Consider the following 13,655-nt stretch of genomic DNA (forward strand, 5'->3'; position numbering starts at 1 on the left):
TTCATTGACAATAATATACCAAAAAATTACAATATATATGAGAAGCGATCAAATTATACCACTGCTCAATAATGCATTCTTTTGATATATATTTAATATAGGGTAAATAGGGTTTTACCCCCCTGCAAAATAGGCCAGTTTTGCGTTACCCCCCCTGCAAAAAATTTTTTTGTGATTACCCCCCTGTAAAATGAAGATTCCATCATTTACCCCCCTCAGTCGATAACATGGATGCTGACTGGACAAAAATGATGACGTGGCACGTACATGTGGAATTAATTTATTTTATATTTATTTTTTTATTGTCAATTAATTAATGAATGTATAATTATTATTTTTTTAATTAAAAAAAACTGAAAAAAAAAAACGATAGTAATTGGGGTTGAAGGTACATCTTCTTCAATAGTTGTGATTATAGAAGATAAATAATTTAGTGTTGTTAATAAGATGTGAAATTTAACAGAAATTTGGGTAAGAAGATTTTGTTGATTGTGTGGGATTTGATTTGTGATTACACCGAGAAGAAGAACAAGAATGTTTATAAATAAATTCCATTAATAATTTTTTTTAATTTCTTTTTCTTTTTGAAAAATTAATAATTATATTAAGTTATTTATCTACGTGGCACAAAAACTTTAATAAAAAATGAATGAAAAAAGCCACACATGCATCCCACGTCATCAATTTTGTCCAGTCAGCATCCATGTTGTCGACTGAGGGGGGTAAATGATGGAATCTTCATTTTACAGGGGGGTAATCACAAAAAAAATTTTTGCAGGGGGGGTAACGCAAAACTGACCTATTTTGCAGGGGGGTAAAACCCTATTTACCCTTTAATATATTTGCAATTAAAAAAAAAAGTGTTAACGAATACAAATTTTACAAAACTCTAAAATCGTTTCATATGTTATTAAGACCGATAATGATATTCAATAAAAACACATAAACGTTAATCTTGATTGGTCTCGATAACATATGAAACGCATAAACTGTTAATTTTGATCGGTCCAATAACATATATAAAACACATAAACTGTTCAACGGTTGATGTAGCAACGGCCAAAATTATTGCTAACGTCAAAAGTTGGTAAACTAATTAATGGGGAAAAAAATATGTCTTTTAGTTTCAACCAATTTTTAGAAAGATCACTTATTCCTTTAAAGATGCAAATTCAATACTCCTACGCATATAAACGACGTAAGTCTCAAGTTAATTATCAAGCATCACAAATCTAGTTGGACAAAATTCACTTGAATAAAACTTTGCAAATTCAATCAACTTTGCCTTATCAAATGAGCGAGTTAAAATTGGTTTGAATTTAGTTGGGTCAGTGGTGCAATAAATAAAAATGAGAGGGTTCAAACTATAAATTATATAGGGTTATATGTGTATTTGTTTTAAGTCCAGTGAGTTTTAATTGAACCCCCTCACTTATATGTGGCGACGCCAGTGAGTTTGTTAAGAGACAAACGAATCTTGTTGCTCATATTTTTGCTAAGGCGATCACTTTTTTTTAGGCTAATTTCCATAGATTTTACATTATTCCCATATATATTGAATATTTATTTATTAGTTAATAAAATGAATTAAATTTTTTTGAACACGGATCAATTTATTTCAACATGATTTAGAATTAAGTTTGCATAATCAATTTACTAAAATTTAATTGGTTTAGTGGTGATTGATGTAAGAATTAGCACCCGAACCAGGTCAGACGGTCCAATGGACCAGATACTAGTGGTGAAAACAAAACAAAAAAATTAATTAATTTTTATTTCTATTTGACCAAAAAAATTAATAATAAAAAAACTTAAATTTTATTTTTTGCTAATGCCAAGTTTCGAACTAAGTACCTCTAGATTGCAAAGTGACTCCTCAACCAACGAGCTACAAGAAACAGAAAAAAAAAAGAAAAAAAAACTTAAATTTTAGTATGCCGTAAGCAAAACTTCCAAATGTGGAGCGTATAGGGCACGCGTGGATAGTGCACGTGGAGTACGAACCACTTTGGGTTTTATTCTTAACGCCAATTTTCCATCTCAGTGAAACAAGTTCATCGGACGCATATGGCCACTCCTCTCCTTAAAAAATTGTCGCTGTTTATCGACCCGCTTACCCTCTTGACCCGATTCGTTCCAGAAGCTTCTTCACCCTTCAGCTGAGAATAAAAGGTTCATCACTCTCGACATCGTTGACTCTTTGTCTTTCTATTAAACATTGTTTAATTATCCCTTAGTTTCATTGCTTTAGATTTTGATTTTCTTTTACCCTTTTGCGAAATTAACTGTGGTTTTGTTTCATTGTTTGAAAAATTCAATCTTTTTGAGTTTATGAATGATGGGTCTTGTGTTTTGGAAGTTTTGTGATAGTGGAGAAGTGAAAGTTTCATGCTTTTTGGTTGAGGATGTTAATAGGTCTATTGATTTTGATATGTTTTGTGTTTGGATTGGTGATTTAATGTGGTACATGTGTCTGAATTGCATGGTCTACTATAGTTTTAATTAATAAATGTATTGATTTGTACTTAGTTCTAGCCTTCTAGGGTTTGAAATAGTGGTCACTATAATGTTTATTGTCACGGAGAATCGTGGTCAAATTTGGTCGATGCGACCTCAAAAGTTGTTGTGTTGTAGTTTTAACAACATAAAAAACCTTTTGTCACGGGCCAAATTTCTGTAGTGGACCTTATATTTAAAGGAATTAATAGGAATTAACGTGTATACACTGACCGTGTAAAGCTTTTTTACACGTGCATTCAATCAAATTACGTCATGTAAGTATTTTTTGAGATATTTTAGGAACAAATCTATAAAAGTGGCATTTTGGTGCGATTTGATTGGATGCCTGTGTAAAAAAGTTTTACACCGTCAGTGCATATCAATTAATCTCGTTCTTTTGGGTTTTGATATAATGCAACCATGGTTGTTGAACTATCGAATTAACTCATAGGATTGCAGCAAGTTTATGAATCTTAGCATCAAAATCTAGTTAACTTGCTTACAAACATTTTGGGGTAAATTTTGGTAGACTCACATAGAATTACGAGTTTGAAGATTGAATCAGTCTACGAAACAATAAAGGTTGTTTATTTTCTCTTAAATAAATCCAAAATGCATGTGGTTCAGTGCCTTTTCAAATACCCAAAATACAATGGTTGAATGATAAGGCTCTCTAGCACAAACTTCACAGATGTAGCACATGAATCCAAGATGCATCTAACATCTTATGTGAAACCATATCGTGTCTCAATGTCATAGCTCCCCGTGAAAGCATGAACAATCCCGTCATTGCAAGTTTGCAATGGATGCAATACGCCAACGAACTGAATGAACCTACCTAGCTCTGATGTGCTGGACATAGTAACACCAAGTTGAATCTAGCTCCAAGGAGGGGACTCTAGTCCTATCATCCATCCTTCACTCTTTAGTAATTTTGAACCTTTTGATTTGTCAATTTGTCCTTTATTTGAACTTGTTATATTGGCTTTTTGCGCTGATGTATTGTTGTTTGGTTTGGTCTTGTCATCAATTTATTGAGTGCTTATAAAACTTTATTGTGGTTTGCTCTATTACTAAGAACTTTGCATATTTACTATGCACATATTAAATTATGTTTAGATTCTATGGTAGTAGATGGCTTAACTGTTATATTTGTCGGACGTAAACTCTTACTTGTTAATTACTTGTTTATGAGTCAAAGTCTTCAGAGATTTCATGAGTTTTAAAACCTTGAATGCAACGTTGGTGAGGGCAAAATAACTCATGTTTTATCTTTGTTATTTTCATGTGTTTTGTTTTACAGTGTGTAAACCATGGGAGACGCAATTGATTTGTCTGGGGATGGAGGAGTCATCAAGACCATTGTGAGGAAGAGCAAGTCAGATGCCGTGGCTCCCACAGAAGATTTTCCTGTTGTTGATGGTATGCTTGCTAGTAATGCGAATACTTTCGAGTTCGGACTAATTATTGTGACGAACTATTATAACTTAGTAATCTCTATTAAAAAGTGATGTATTCCAGAGCTCCATAGGTGATAGGAATTTATTATTGTTTTATTCTTTCTTATTGTATTATTGTTACTTTTCCAATCAGTACACTATGAAGGCACACTCGCTGATACTGGTGAAGTCTTCGACACTACACATGAAGACAACACTATATTCTCCTTTGAACTTGGAAAGGGTAGTGTTATCAAGGCTTGGGACATTGCAGTCAAAACCATGAAGGTCAAACAAAGCATGCACAAAATATTTTGATTTAATAATTTAAATAAAGGTTTCGGTCTCATTTTTTTTTCTTGATTTTTCAACAGGTTGGAGAAATTGCAAAAATAACATGCAAGCCAGACTATGCATATGGTAGTGCAGGATCTCCGCCAGATATACCCCCAGAGTACTGATCTCTTTTCATGCACAAAATATTTTGATTAGATAAAAAAGTGAAAGAATTCCAAAACGGCCATTTATTATTATTCTTTAGTTTAAGGACTTAATTGGTATAAGGAACAAAATAACGTAATCACTTCAGGTGAAGCTATGCAATAAGTTCGTGAAGCTTGGTTTGTTTCCTAATCTGCTTTTCTTAGTAATACTCCCAAGAAGTTGCATTGCATTGCATCTACTTGTGAATGCAAATCTCTAATTGTTATTTTTTGGATTCCCTTGCAGTGCAACACTTGTTTTTGAAGTTGAGCTAGTTGCCTGTCGGCCAAGGAAAGGCTCGACTACTGGAAGTGTTTCTGAGGAGAGGGCTAGGCTGGAGTAAGTGGTCGCACATTTTATCCTTAATCATTTTCTGTTATTCTTATGATCTTATCTCTCTCCAAAAGTAGAGGTGAGATGTTATTTTTGTTAGCCAACGAAGGTTGGTCTAGTTGGTAAGGATTCAACTTATATCCTATAAAGACACAGTTCGAATCCTGTTGTCTATGTGAGAATCTGATTAGTAGGTATTATGTAACTATCTTTGTAAGTAGGACCCTTGATGGTTCGGTTCACGAAGGAAAACTGAACCAAACTGAATCGGTACAACAGTTTGGCACAACTGAACTGAACCGTTAATGGTTCTTACCTGACCAAACTTGTACCAAGGTTTGATGCACCGGTTGTGTTTTCGAACCAAACTACCTTTATAGAAAATCGAACTGTACCCTTTTGAAACGAACCAATTCTTTGTGAACCGAACTGTACCAAATTGCTATTATTAACTGATATTATGATTGTTAAAAGAGGAAAAAAAAAACCCACAAAGACACGAACTAAACAGTTCAGTTCATGAGCTGCCCGTCAGTTTGGTTCATGAACTGCCCGTCAGTTTGGTTCATGGACTGCCCGTCACTGTTCGGTTATTTTTGGTGCAGTTCAGCTCGATTGAGCAGTCCTTTTTGTAAGCCCTTGTGAGCCCCCGCGATTCAACTACCGTAAATTTCATTTATATAAAACATGTTGCTTTTGTTTGATTGGGATATATAATAATGTGATGTTTGTGTTGTGACTTGAAATAAAACAGGGAGCTGAAGAAGCAGAGAGAGCTTGCTGCTGCGGCTAAAGAGGAAGAGAAGAAGAAGAGAGAAGAGCAAAAAGCGGCAGCTGCAGCTCGTGTGCAAGCCAAGCTTGATGCCAAGAAAGGTCAAGGAAAGGGTAAAGGGAAAGCAAAGTAGGGACTTCAAACATTTTCATAAAGCTAATATATGAAGATAATCAAATAGTTGTGTCCAAAATTCTGAATCCATTCTAAATAATTGTTGGCATGAAGTGCTAGAATGCCATAATATGAATATAAGATGTTGGATAGCTAGCTTGCTTTGGTATGAGTAAACAATAGCATGTTTTTTCATTTCAGCTATATTTTAATTTGAGTTCTTTATGTGTCCAAGTATGGCTCATTAAATGTTTATTACTTAAAAAAACTACCTGAAAGAAAATATGTTAGACGTCCATCGGATAACTCACTCGATAGAAAAGAGACCAGATCAGGTCATGCACCCCACTTGGTTTGTGCACCCGACCAATGCGCGAGTTCATGTTTACTGTTGTAACTTTTCTGGAGCTAAAATTGTATGATTCCATGATTAACTGCGGCAATTCCTCTGAGTGCGCACAAATGCAATCCTCAGCAGGGACGAATATAGTAGGTGCCAAGTGCCAATAAGATTGTAGAAATGTCTGTTTTTACGTTTTATATTGTAATTCTAACTACCATTTTTCGATTTCATTAATCATGATTACATATTTTTATTTTACTAAAAAAAGTTCCATGAAGCAAATGCCACTGCTGAGTACCCAAATGAAGCAAAATTGGTAATATAGAACCGATCCAACCACACGTGCTTCATGATTATCAAAAGATTCATACTTGAAATGATTAGGGCTCAATTATTGAGAGTGAAAGCGCCAAGAAGTTTTTTGAAATAGTAGACTTATTTTTTTTATTGAAACAATATACTTATTCTTTGCCAAGAAGAATCATAAGGTTGAGATCATTGAATATCTTGACTTTGATTTTGCAAATGCCCGAATAACAGTCGTTCACATCTGGTTACGTCTTTCTATTGGTTAGAGGAGCCGTCTCTTGTAAGTCTACCAAACAGATTTTAGTGGCTCCTTATACCATGACAATTGGGTTTATGGCTTGTGTTGAGGCATCTAATCATGCAACTTGGCAGTAGAACTTTGTCATTGACCTACATATCATTGGAAGCATCCAAAGGTCCTTGAACAATTTTGTGTGCAATTTGACACTTGAACAAACCGAAGATAACAATAATGATTTTCGGCCCAAAATCAACGATACTCATGCCTAATGGTTTCTAGTGCAACTGGTTGGCCGACTCGATTTTTAAAACACCGATGTCATAGTTTTTATTTTTTATTTTTTTATATATTGAATATATGTCAAAATCACACTGAAATGAGGATATCATCATGTATACGTAATTAGGAGGAGTTTTAAATTTTTGTCCTCGTTTTATTTTTTCCTTTTTGGGCAAAACAAAATATCCACCACTAATTGAGAATTTACTTTTTGAGTGCAATACATCATACATGCATGGCATGGGGACCAATTAGAAATATATTCTGAATTTTTATTTTTATTTTCTTTAAATTTTTAATATATAATTATTCATTCTGGTGTTATTTTCTCTCTCTATCTTTATTCTCCCTAAACCCTCTGCCTGCAACCTCACCTGCGCTGGGACTACCGCTGCCGCACCGCCACCACTCGCCACCGGCTGCCGTCCTCCCCCCTCTCTCTTCTCGACGCGACAGGTACTGAAATTCTAGAGACATTTCCAAATCTAAATTTTTGTTTTTTGGTGCTGAAATTTTGATATGAATTGCCGAGACAAATTTTTATAATTTTTCTAGGTTTTAGGTTTTTGGAATATTTTGATTTGTTTCTTTGATTGATTGAATAAATATAGATAATAGATATACACATATTACAAGGGAGCCATAATGGTGATGTTGTCATATTGATTTAGAAAATTTTGGTGTTGTTAACCTTAACTTAGAAAATTTGGTGTTGAGTTAGAAAATTTGAAGAAATTTGGTGTTGAATTAGAAAATTTGAAGAAATTTTGGTGTAAGGAATTATTTAGTTGGTTATAAATATTGGTATTGTTATTTAGATGTAATACATTGTTATTGGGTACTTTCATATCTGAATGATCTCTTTCTCCAATTGTTTATGCATGCTGCCATTGTCACAAGTATTCTGTTTTTTACCTTTGACCGCAGAATTTAAGTAGTTTAAATCATGGTTTTAACCTTAACTTAGCATTGTGAATGATTAGGAAATATGGAATATAAATGAAGAAGCAACCAAGTGTTTAGCTTATGCATTTGCCTTGGACTATGTTAATACTAGGCTTTGAATCCTGTTTAGTAATCGGTCCTATTAATGTAATGAAATATTGATCATCAAATTGAAATAGTGAATCACTAGGATTGAAACTGGTAATTGCTTCAAAAAAGTATTACTGTGGATAACTTCAGAGTTCTCAAAATTCAAATGTCATGGCTTAGCACCTGTATTTGAAAGGATAAAGTCCGTGTATTACATATACACATATTACACTTGATTTAGTAGGTTACTTTCCCAACTACACTATCTAAGTACTGTGTTGCTATCTACTATATGTTCCCATTGGGCATGAAAAACTGGAAGAGATAAAAAGAAACAATATATGAACTGTGTTGCTATCTATTTTTAGTATAACTTTTTAGTAAGTTTAATATAATTTAGTTTTTGGACCACAAACGTTAGCCCCACTGATAATTTATGTCTGGATCCGCCCTTGTTGCCAGCTTAATAGAGAAGAAAGAAAGACAACAATGGCGACAAAAGCTTTGTCCTTCACCCTATCTCTCAACGACCTCTTCGGTTCCAAGTCTCCACAAACCGCTTCAAAAGTTTCTGTTTTCTCTGTCAAATGTTCCGCCGGTAACCGTCTGTGCTTTTCTTTTTTTGCTATGAGCTTGTTACTGCGCCGTTTGTACTATTAAGGATCAGTTGGATAATGAGGTTGTGTATATAATGCTTGTATGCCTAAAATGTTTGCCTTAATTCAAGAATATTATCTCAATGAAATTCTACATGCAGAAGAACAAGGCATTTTTTGTTTTAAAATGATTGATTTGCAAAAATAAAATAAAATTGGTATACAAATTTTTTTGTTCAAGCTCTGCCGCTGCTTAGGGCTTAAACAAACAAATTAATGCATGTATAGGTAATGGAGAAAGGCCTTGGAAGAATTCAGATGCTAGACTTGTGCTAGAAGATGGTTCAATTTGGAAAGCTAAATCATTTGGTGCTTCAGGAACCCAAGTTGGTGAAGTTGTTTTCAATACATCATTGACTGGGTAAGCCAAATTATAAATCATAGGCTATTCTCTTTTTCTTCTTGTTTTATTGGTTTGCTATTTACCCAATTGAGTGTGTATTTCATTTGTTATGTTTGTGTTCCTCAGGTATCAAGAAATTTTAACCGATCCTAGTTATGCTGGACAGTTTGTTCTGATGACAAATCCGCATATTGGGAATACTGGCATTAATTTTGGTTGGTATCTATTTATATTTAATGATCACTTGTATCCTTGTGCTTCAAAACCATTTTAAAATTCGCCTTTGTTTCATTGTCTGTCAGATGATGAGGAATCAGCACAGTGCTTCCTTTCTGGTCTAGTAATTAGAAGTTTGAGTATCAGGTTCTATGCGCATGCTCTGGAAATATTTTCCGTTGATTGAGCTTGCTTTACTTTGGTCTACTTACTTACTCTTTGTTTTTCCTGTCCGCGTGCAATGAATATTTTTTCAGCACCTCAAACTGGAGATGTGAGAAAGATCTAGGCGATTACTTAGCAGAAAGGAATGTCATGGGAATTTGTAAGTAATTTATGTGAAGAGTTGTTATGAGAAAGAGAACTCTACGGTCTGTGTAAACTCTGGATTTTTCTTTTGACATTAACGCTACTTTGTGATGCAACAGATGATGTTGATACACGGGCAATCACACGCAGATTACGGGAAGATGGCAGCCTTATTGGTGTTTTGAGCACTGACAATTCCAAAACAGACGAGGAATTACTTCAGATGTCTAAATCATGGGATATTGTTGGTAAGGATATGACTATCAGAGGAGATTGCTCAAATGTTTTTAAAACTGGAATTACATGTCTTTAGTTTCTTATTTTCTTATTTTCAGGTATTGATCTAATTAGTGGAGTATCTTGCAAGTCTCCATTTGAATGGGTTGATAGAACAAAGGATGAATGGGAGTTTAGTTCCAGTGAAGGGCCTAGAGACACTTTCCATGTAAGTTTATACATTAGGCTATTTGTTCTGACTCCTTTTTGTTGAATTTTGGGTAATTAAAATTATGTTTCATACTAATGAATGAAATTTTAGGTAGTTGCTTACGATTTTGGAATCAAGCATAATATACTTAGGCGCCTAGCATCTTATGGCTGTAAAATCACAGTCGTGCCATCTACATGGCCAGCATCTGAAACTTTGAAGTTAAATCCAGATGGCGTGCTTTTCAGCAACGGCCCTGGAGATCCATCTGCTGTTCCTTATGCCGTTGAAACGGTAAAGAATATTATTGGAAAGGTTCCTGTTTTTGGAATTTGTATGGGACATCAATTGCTAGGCCAGGCTTTAGGAGGTACTACCTACAAGATGAAGTTTGGTCACCATGGAGGAAATCATCCTGTTCGTAACCTTCGAACCGGCCGTGTTGAAATCAGTTCTCAGGTATGCAAACTAATGAGATTCTTTTCTGCACTTTTATTTCTTAGCATTCAACCAATTAGACATACCTTTTAGCCTTGTAGTGCAAGTATCATGTGGAGTCTTATATTTAATGTGCCAATCATGTCTTTGAAACAAATTAAAGTCAATTTAGATTGCTTGTGTTCTTTTTAAATGTTCCATGCCATTCATTATATTTTGTCAAGAAAAGTGTTTTCATTCATCCGGTACTTGTCCTTTTTTATTCACAGCCTTTGGATATAAAAATTGATTTGTCTAAATTGATATATAAATTGGCAGAACCACAACTATGCGGTTGACCCTGCCACACTGCCCGAAGGAGTGGAGGTTACTCATATCAATCTTAACGACAGCAGTTGTGCTGGTCTTGCTTTCCCTGCTCGGAAGATCGTGTCTCTTCAATACCACCCGGAAGCATCCCCTGGACCTCATGATTCTGACAACGGTGAGAGACTTCAAACTTGCAGCACTGTTTATTAACAGAAGTTTTTTGCGATCGTCAATCTATTAACTTGACCTTTACAGCACTGAAAATTTTTAGGTTCAAGTTCAGGATAATGTGTTTTGTAGGATATAATCATTGATCCAATATGCTTTTACTGTGTCATATGTTGAGTTGAATTTGGATTTGACAAATAACCACTGTTGTGATTGTTGATAATGCAGCTTTTAGGGAGTTTATAGAGCTCATGAAGCATGAAAAAAATACAACATCGAACGAAAATCTACACCAACTACAATCGGTGTAAGTCATTAAAGCAAGCTGCTATCCCACCGGACTAGAAGATTAAAGTATGTGATAAAAGCTCAAGTTCTTAGTAGTTTTGATCTATGGTTTGTAGATGAATAAGGACTTCCTTGGTGTTGATCAAGATTTTCTTGTGTCCATTTTCTGTACGAGGGTTGGCAGCCGATCGTCATAGGCTCCTTCATTGAAGGTTAATGTACTCTAATGTAGTACCAATAACTGTGTTTTTAGCTAGCTATTTTTTTGACCTGGTGGTTTATTACTTCTACGACTCGGGATGTGGAGAGTGAAACTTGTAATTTATTTATAATAGACCCTTTGCTTTATTTGTTATCAATCATGAATCCTATTAGATGGAGAAGACAGTGTGCAACCAACATTTTTCTTTTTTACTTGAATGATTTTTTTTTTTTAAAATTTTTTATGGAAGAGTGAAAGTTTCAATTATAGCTAATGTATGAAGATAGTCAAATAGTTGTGTAAAAAATTCTGAATCCATTTTAAATAATTGTTGGCATGAAGTGCTAGAATGCCATAATGAGTATAAGATGTTGGATAGCTTTGCTATGGTATGAGTAGGTAATAACATGTTTTTTTTATTTCAATTATATTTTAATTTGAGTTCTTTGTGTCCAAGTATGGCTCATTAAATGCTTATTTGCTTGTTGTATAACATTTTATATTTAGTAGTGAATATTAGTTATAAAAAACCTACCTGAAAGAGAATATGTTAGACATGTCCATCGCAACTCGATAGAAAAGAGAACTGATTAGGTCATGCCCCCGACTTGGTTTCTGCACCCAAACCACATGTGAGTTTATGTTTGCTGCTGTAACTTTGCTAGAGCTAAAATCGTATGGTTCCATCGTTTCTATGATTAAGTGCGGCGTTCCCTCCGAGTGCACCCAAATGCGATCTTCAGCAGCGACAAATATGATTGTAGAAATGTCTGTTTTTATAATCTATATTGTGATTCTGACTGCCATTGTTCGATTTCATTAATGATGAGTACATATTTTATTTTACTAAAAAAAGTTGTAGTGCCACAAGATGAATGAATATTATGAAGCTCAACATTTTACTGAAAGTTTAGCGCAACAGCTTTATAACAAAATTTACCATAATATCAAAATAATGCATTAGTTGTAGCTGATATCTAACAATGTGTGGAAGCTAAATAAATATGTCAGCATGCATATGAGTTGGGATCTACAACATGTCTATCAAAGACTTTAAAAATACATTGAGAAAAGGTCACTCAGTAAGAATCCTGAAACACAAAAATAGTCGAATTTTGACGTGTTATTAGACATTTCTGTAATATACTCTCATGTTTGTTGTACCTTTATAACTCATCGAAATGAGTTTAGACAAGGTATTACTTGTCTCAACCTTACCATTCTTGGAAAAAAAACCGTAGTTTGAAGAATCTTCTTGGCACTCTCACTCTGAATAATGGGGCCTCTAATAATTTCAAGTATTGATCTTTTGATAATCATTAGGCACATGTGGTCGGATTAGTTTTGTTTTCCAATTGCTTCATTTGGTTTCTCAGTAGTGGCATTGGGTCGTTCTTCCCTTAGGGATAAATCCAGGTCCATGCATCCAAGAATAATATCCAGAGATTCTTTCCAAGACTTAAATTCACCCGATTCATCACATGAATAGTGTTAATATGAGCAACAAAGTTGGGAGCAATAAAACATCTAAAGAAGAGAACAACAAAGCTTGTTGTTCTCTTCTTTAGTTGTTACTGTCACTGCTCCCAAATTTAATGCTTGGATTAACACTATCTCTATGCTGAATGGGATGAATTTCAAGTCTTGGAAGGATTCTATGAAGATTGTTCAAGTATGCATGGACTCAGATTTATCGCTGAGGGAAGAACGACCCAACGCCACGAGAACCCGAATGAAGCAAAATTTATAAAACAAAACCAATCCAACCACATGTGCCTCATGATTATCAAAAGGTCCATACTTGAAATGATTATAGGCCCAATTATTGAGAGTGAAAGTGCCAAGATGTTTCGTGAAACTACGATTCTTTTTCAAGAATGATAAGGTTGAGACAAGTAGTACCTTGTCCAAGCTCATTTCGATGAGTTATAAAGGTACTAAAAACACAAGTGAGTATATTATGGAAGTTTCTTGAAACAGAAGAATTATTCTTTGTCAAGAATGATAAGGTCGAGATCGTTGAATATTTTGACTTTGATTTTGTAGATCCCCGAACAATAGTCGTTTCACATCTGGTTACATCTTCCTACTGGTTGGAGGAGCCGTCTTTTGGATGTGTATCAAACGAAGTGGCTCCTTTTACCATGGCAGTAAGGTTTGTGACTTGCTTTGAGGCATAAAATCATTTGACTTGGTTGTCGAACTTAATTTGTCATCGGGTTATACATCATTGGAAGCATCTAGAGGTCCTTGAATATTAGTGCAGTTGTTCTCCTCCAACAACAACATGAGTTCTACAAAGTCAAAATTTATTGGTATCATGTATCTTGTGGAAGAAAATAGTTCGGTAATTATTTTTTATATAAAAGAATGATTTTTGAAATAAATCAAATATTTTATTATTCCATACAAATTTTTGTACCCTTTTTCTTTCATATATATCATAAACCGA

At 34.5% G+C, this 13,655-nt stretch overlaps 2 protein-coding genes across 2 annotated transcripts; both read left to right on the forward strand.

Moving 5' to 3' along the window:
• Positions 1–2,020: 2,020 nt before the first annotated feature.
• Positions 2,021–5,874, forward strand: LOC123921145 (peptidyl-prolyl cis-trans isomerase FKBP20-1-like). Its single transcript, XM_045973560.1, has 6 exons — positions 2,021–2,172; positions 3,803–3,921; positions 4,093–4,226; positions 4,313–4,392; positions 4,668–4,760; positions 5,509–5,874. Exons 2-6 carry the CDS (start codon positions 3,813–3,815, stop codon positions 5,657–5,659), a joined length of 567 nt encoding a protein of 188 aa, XP_045829516.1. The 5' UTR covers positions 2,021–2,172; positions 3,803–3,812; the 3' UTR covers positions 5,660–5,874.
• Positions 5,875–6,468: 594 nt separating this feature from the next.
• Positions 6,469–11,360, forward strand: LOC123921144 (carbamoyl-phosphate synthase small chain, chloroplastic-like). Its single transcript, XM_045973559.1, has 11 exons — positions 6,469–7,268; positions 8,310–8,445; positions 8,732–8,864; positions 8,973–9,061; positions 9,149–9,209; positions 9,320–9,387; positions 9,491–9,619; positions 9,707–9,816; positions 9,910–10,257; positions 10,555–10,720; positions 10,942–11,360. Exons 2-11 carry the CDS (start codon positions 8,337–8,339, stop codon positions 11,022–11,024), a joined length of 1,296 nt encoding a protein of 431 aa, XP_045829515.1. The 5' UTR covers positions 6,469–7,268; positions 8,310–8,336; the 3' UTR covers positions 11,025–11,360.
• Positions 11,361–13,655: the final 2,295 nt, after the last annotated feature.

The sequence above is a fragment of the Trifolium pratense genome, linkage group LG4 (assembly GCF_020283565.1).
Source record: "Trifolium pratense cultivar HEN17-A07 linkage group LG4, ARS_RC_1.1, whole genome shotgun sequence".
Taxonomy (NCBI): Eukaryota; Viridiplantae; Streptophyta; class Magnoliopsida; order Fabales; family Fabaceae; genus Trifolium; species Trifolium pratense.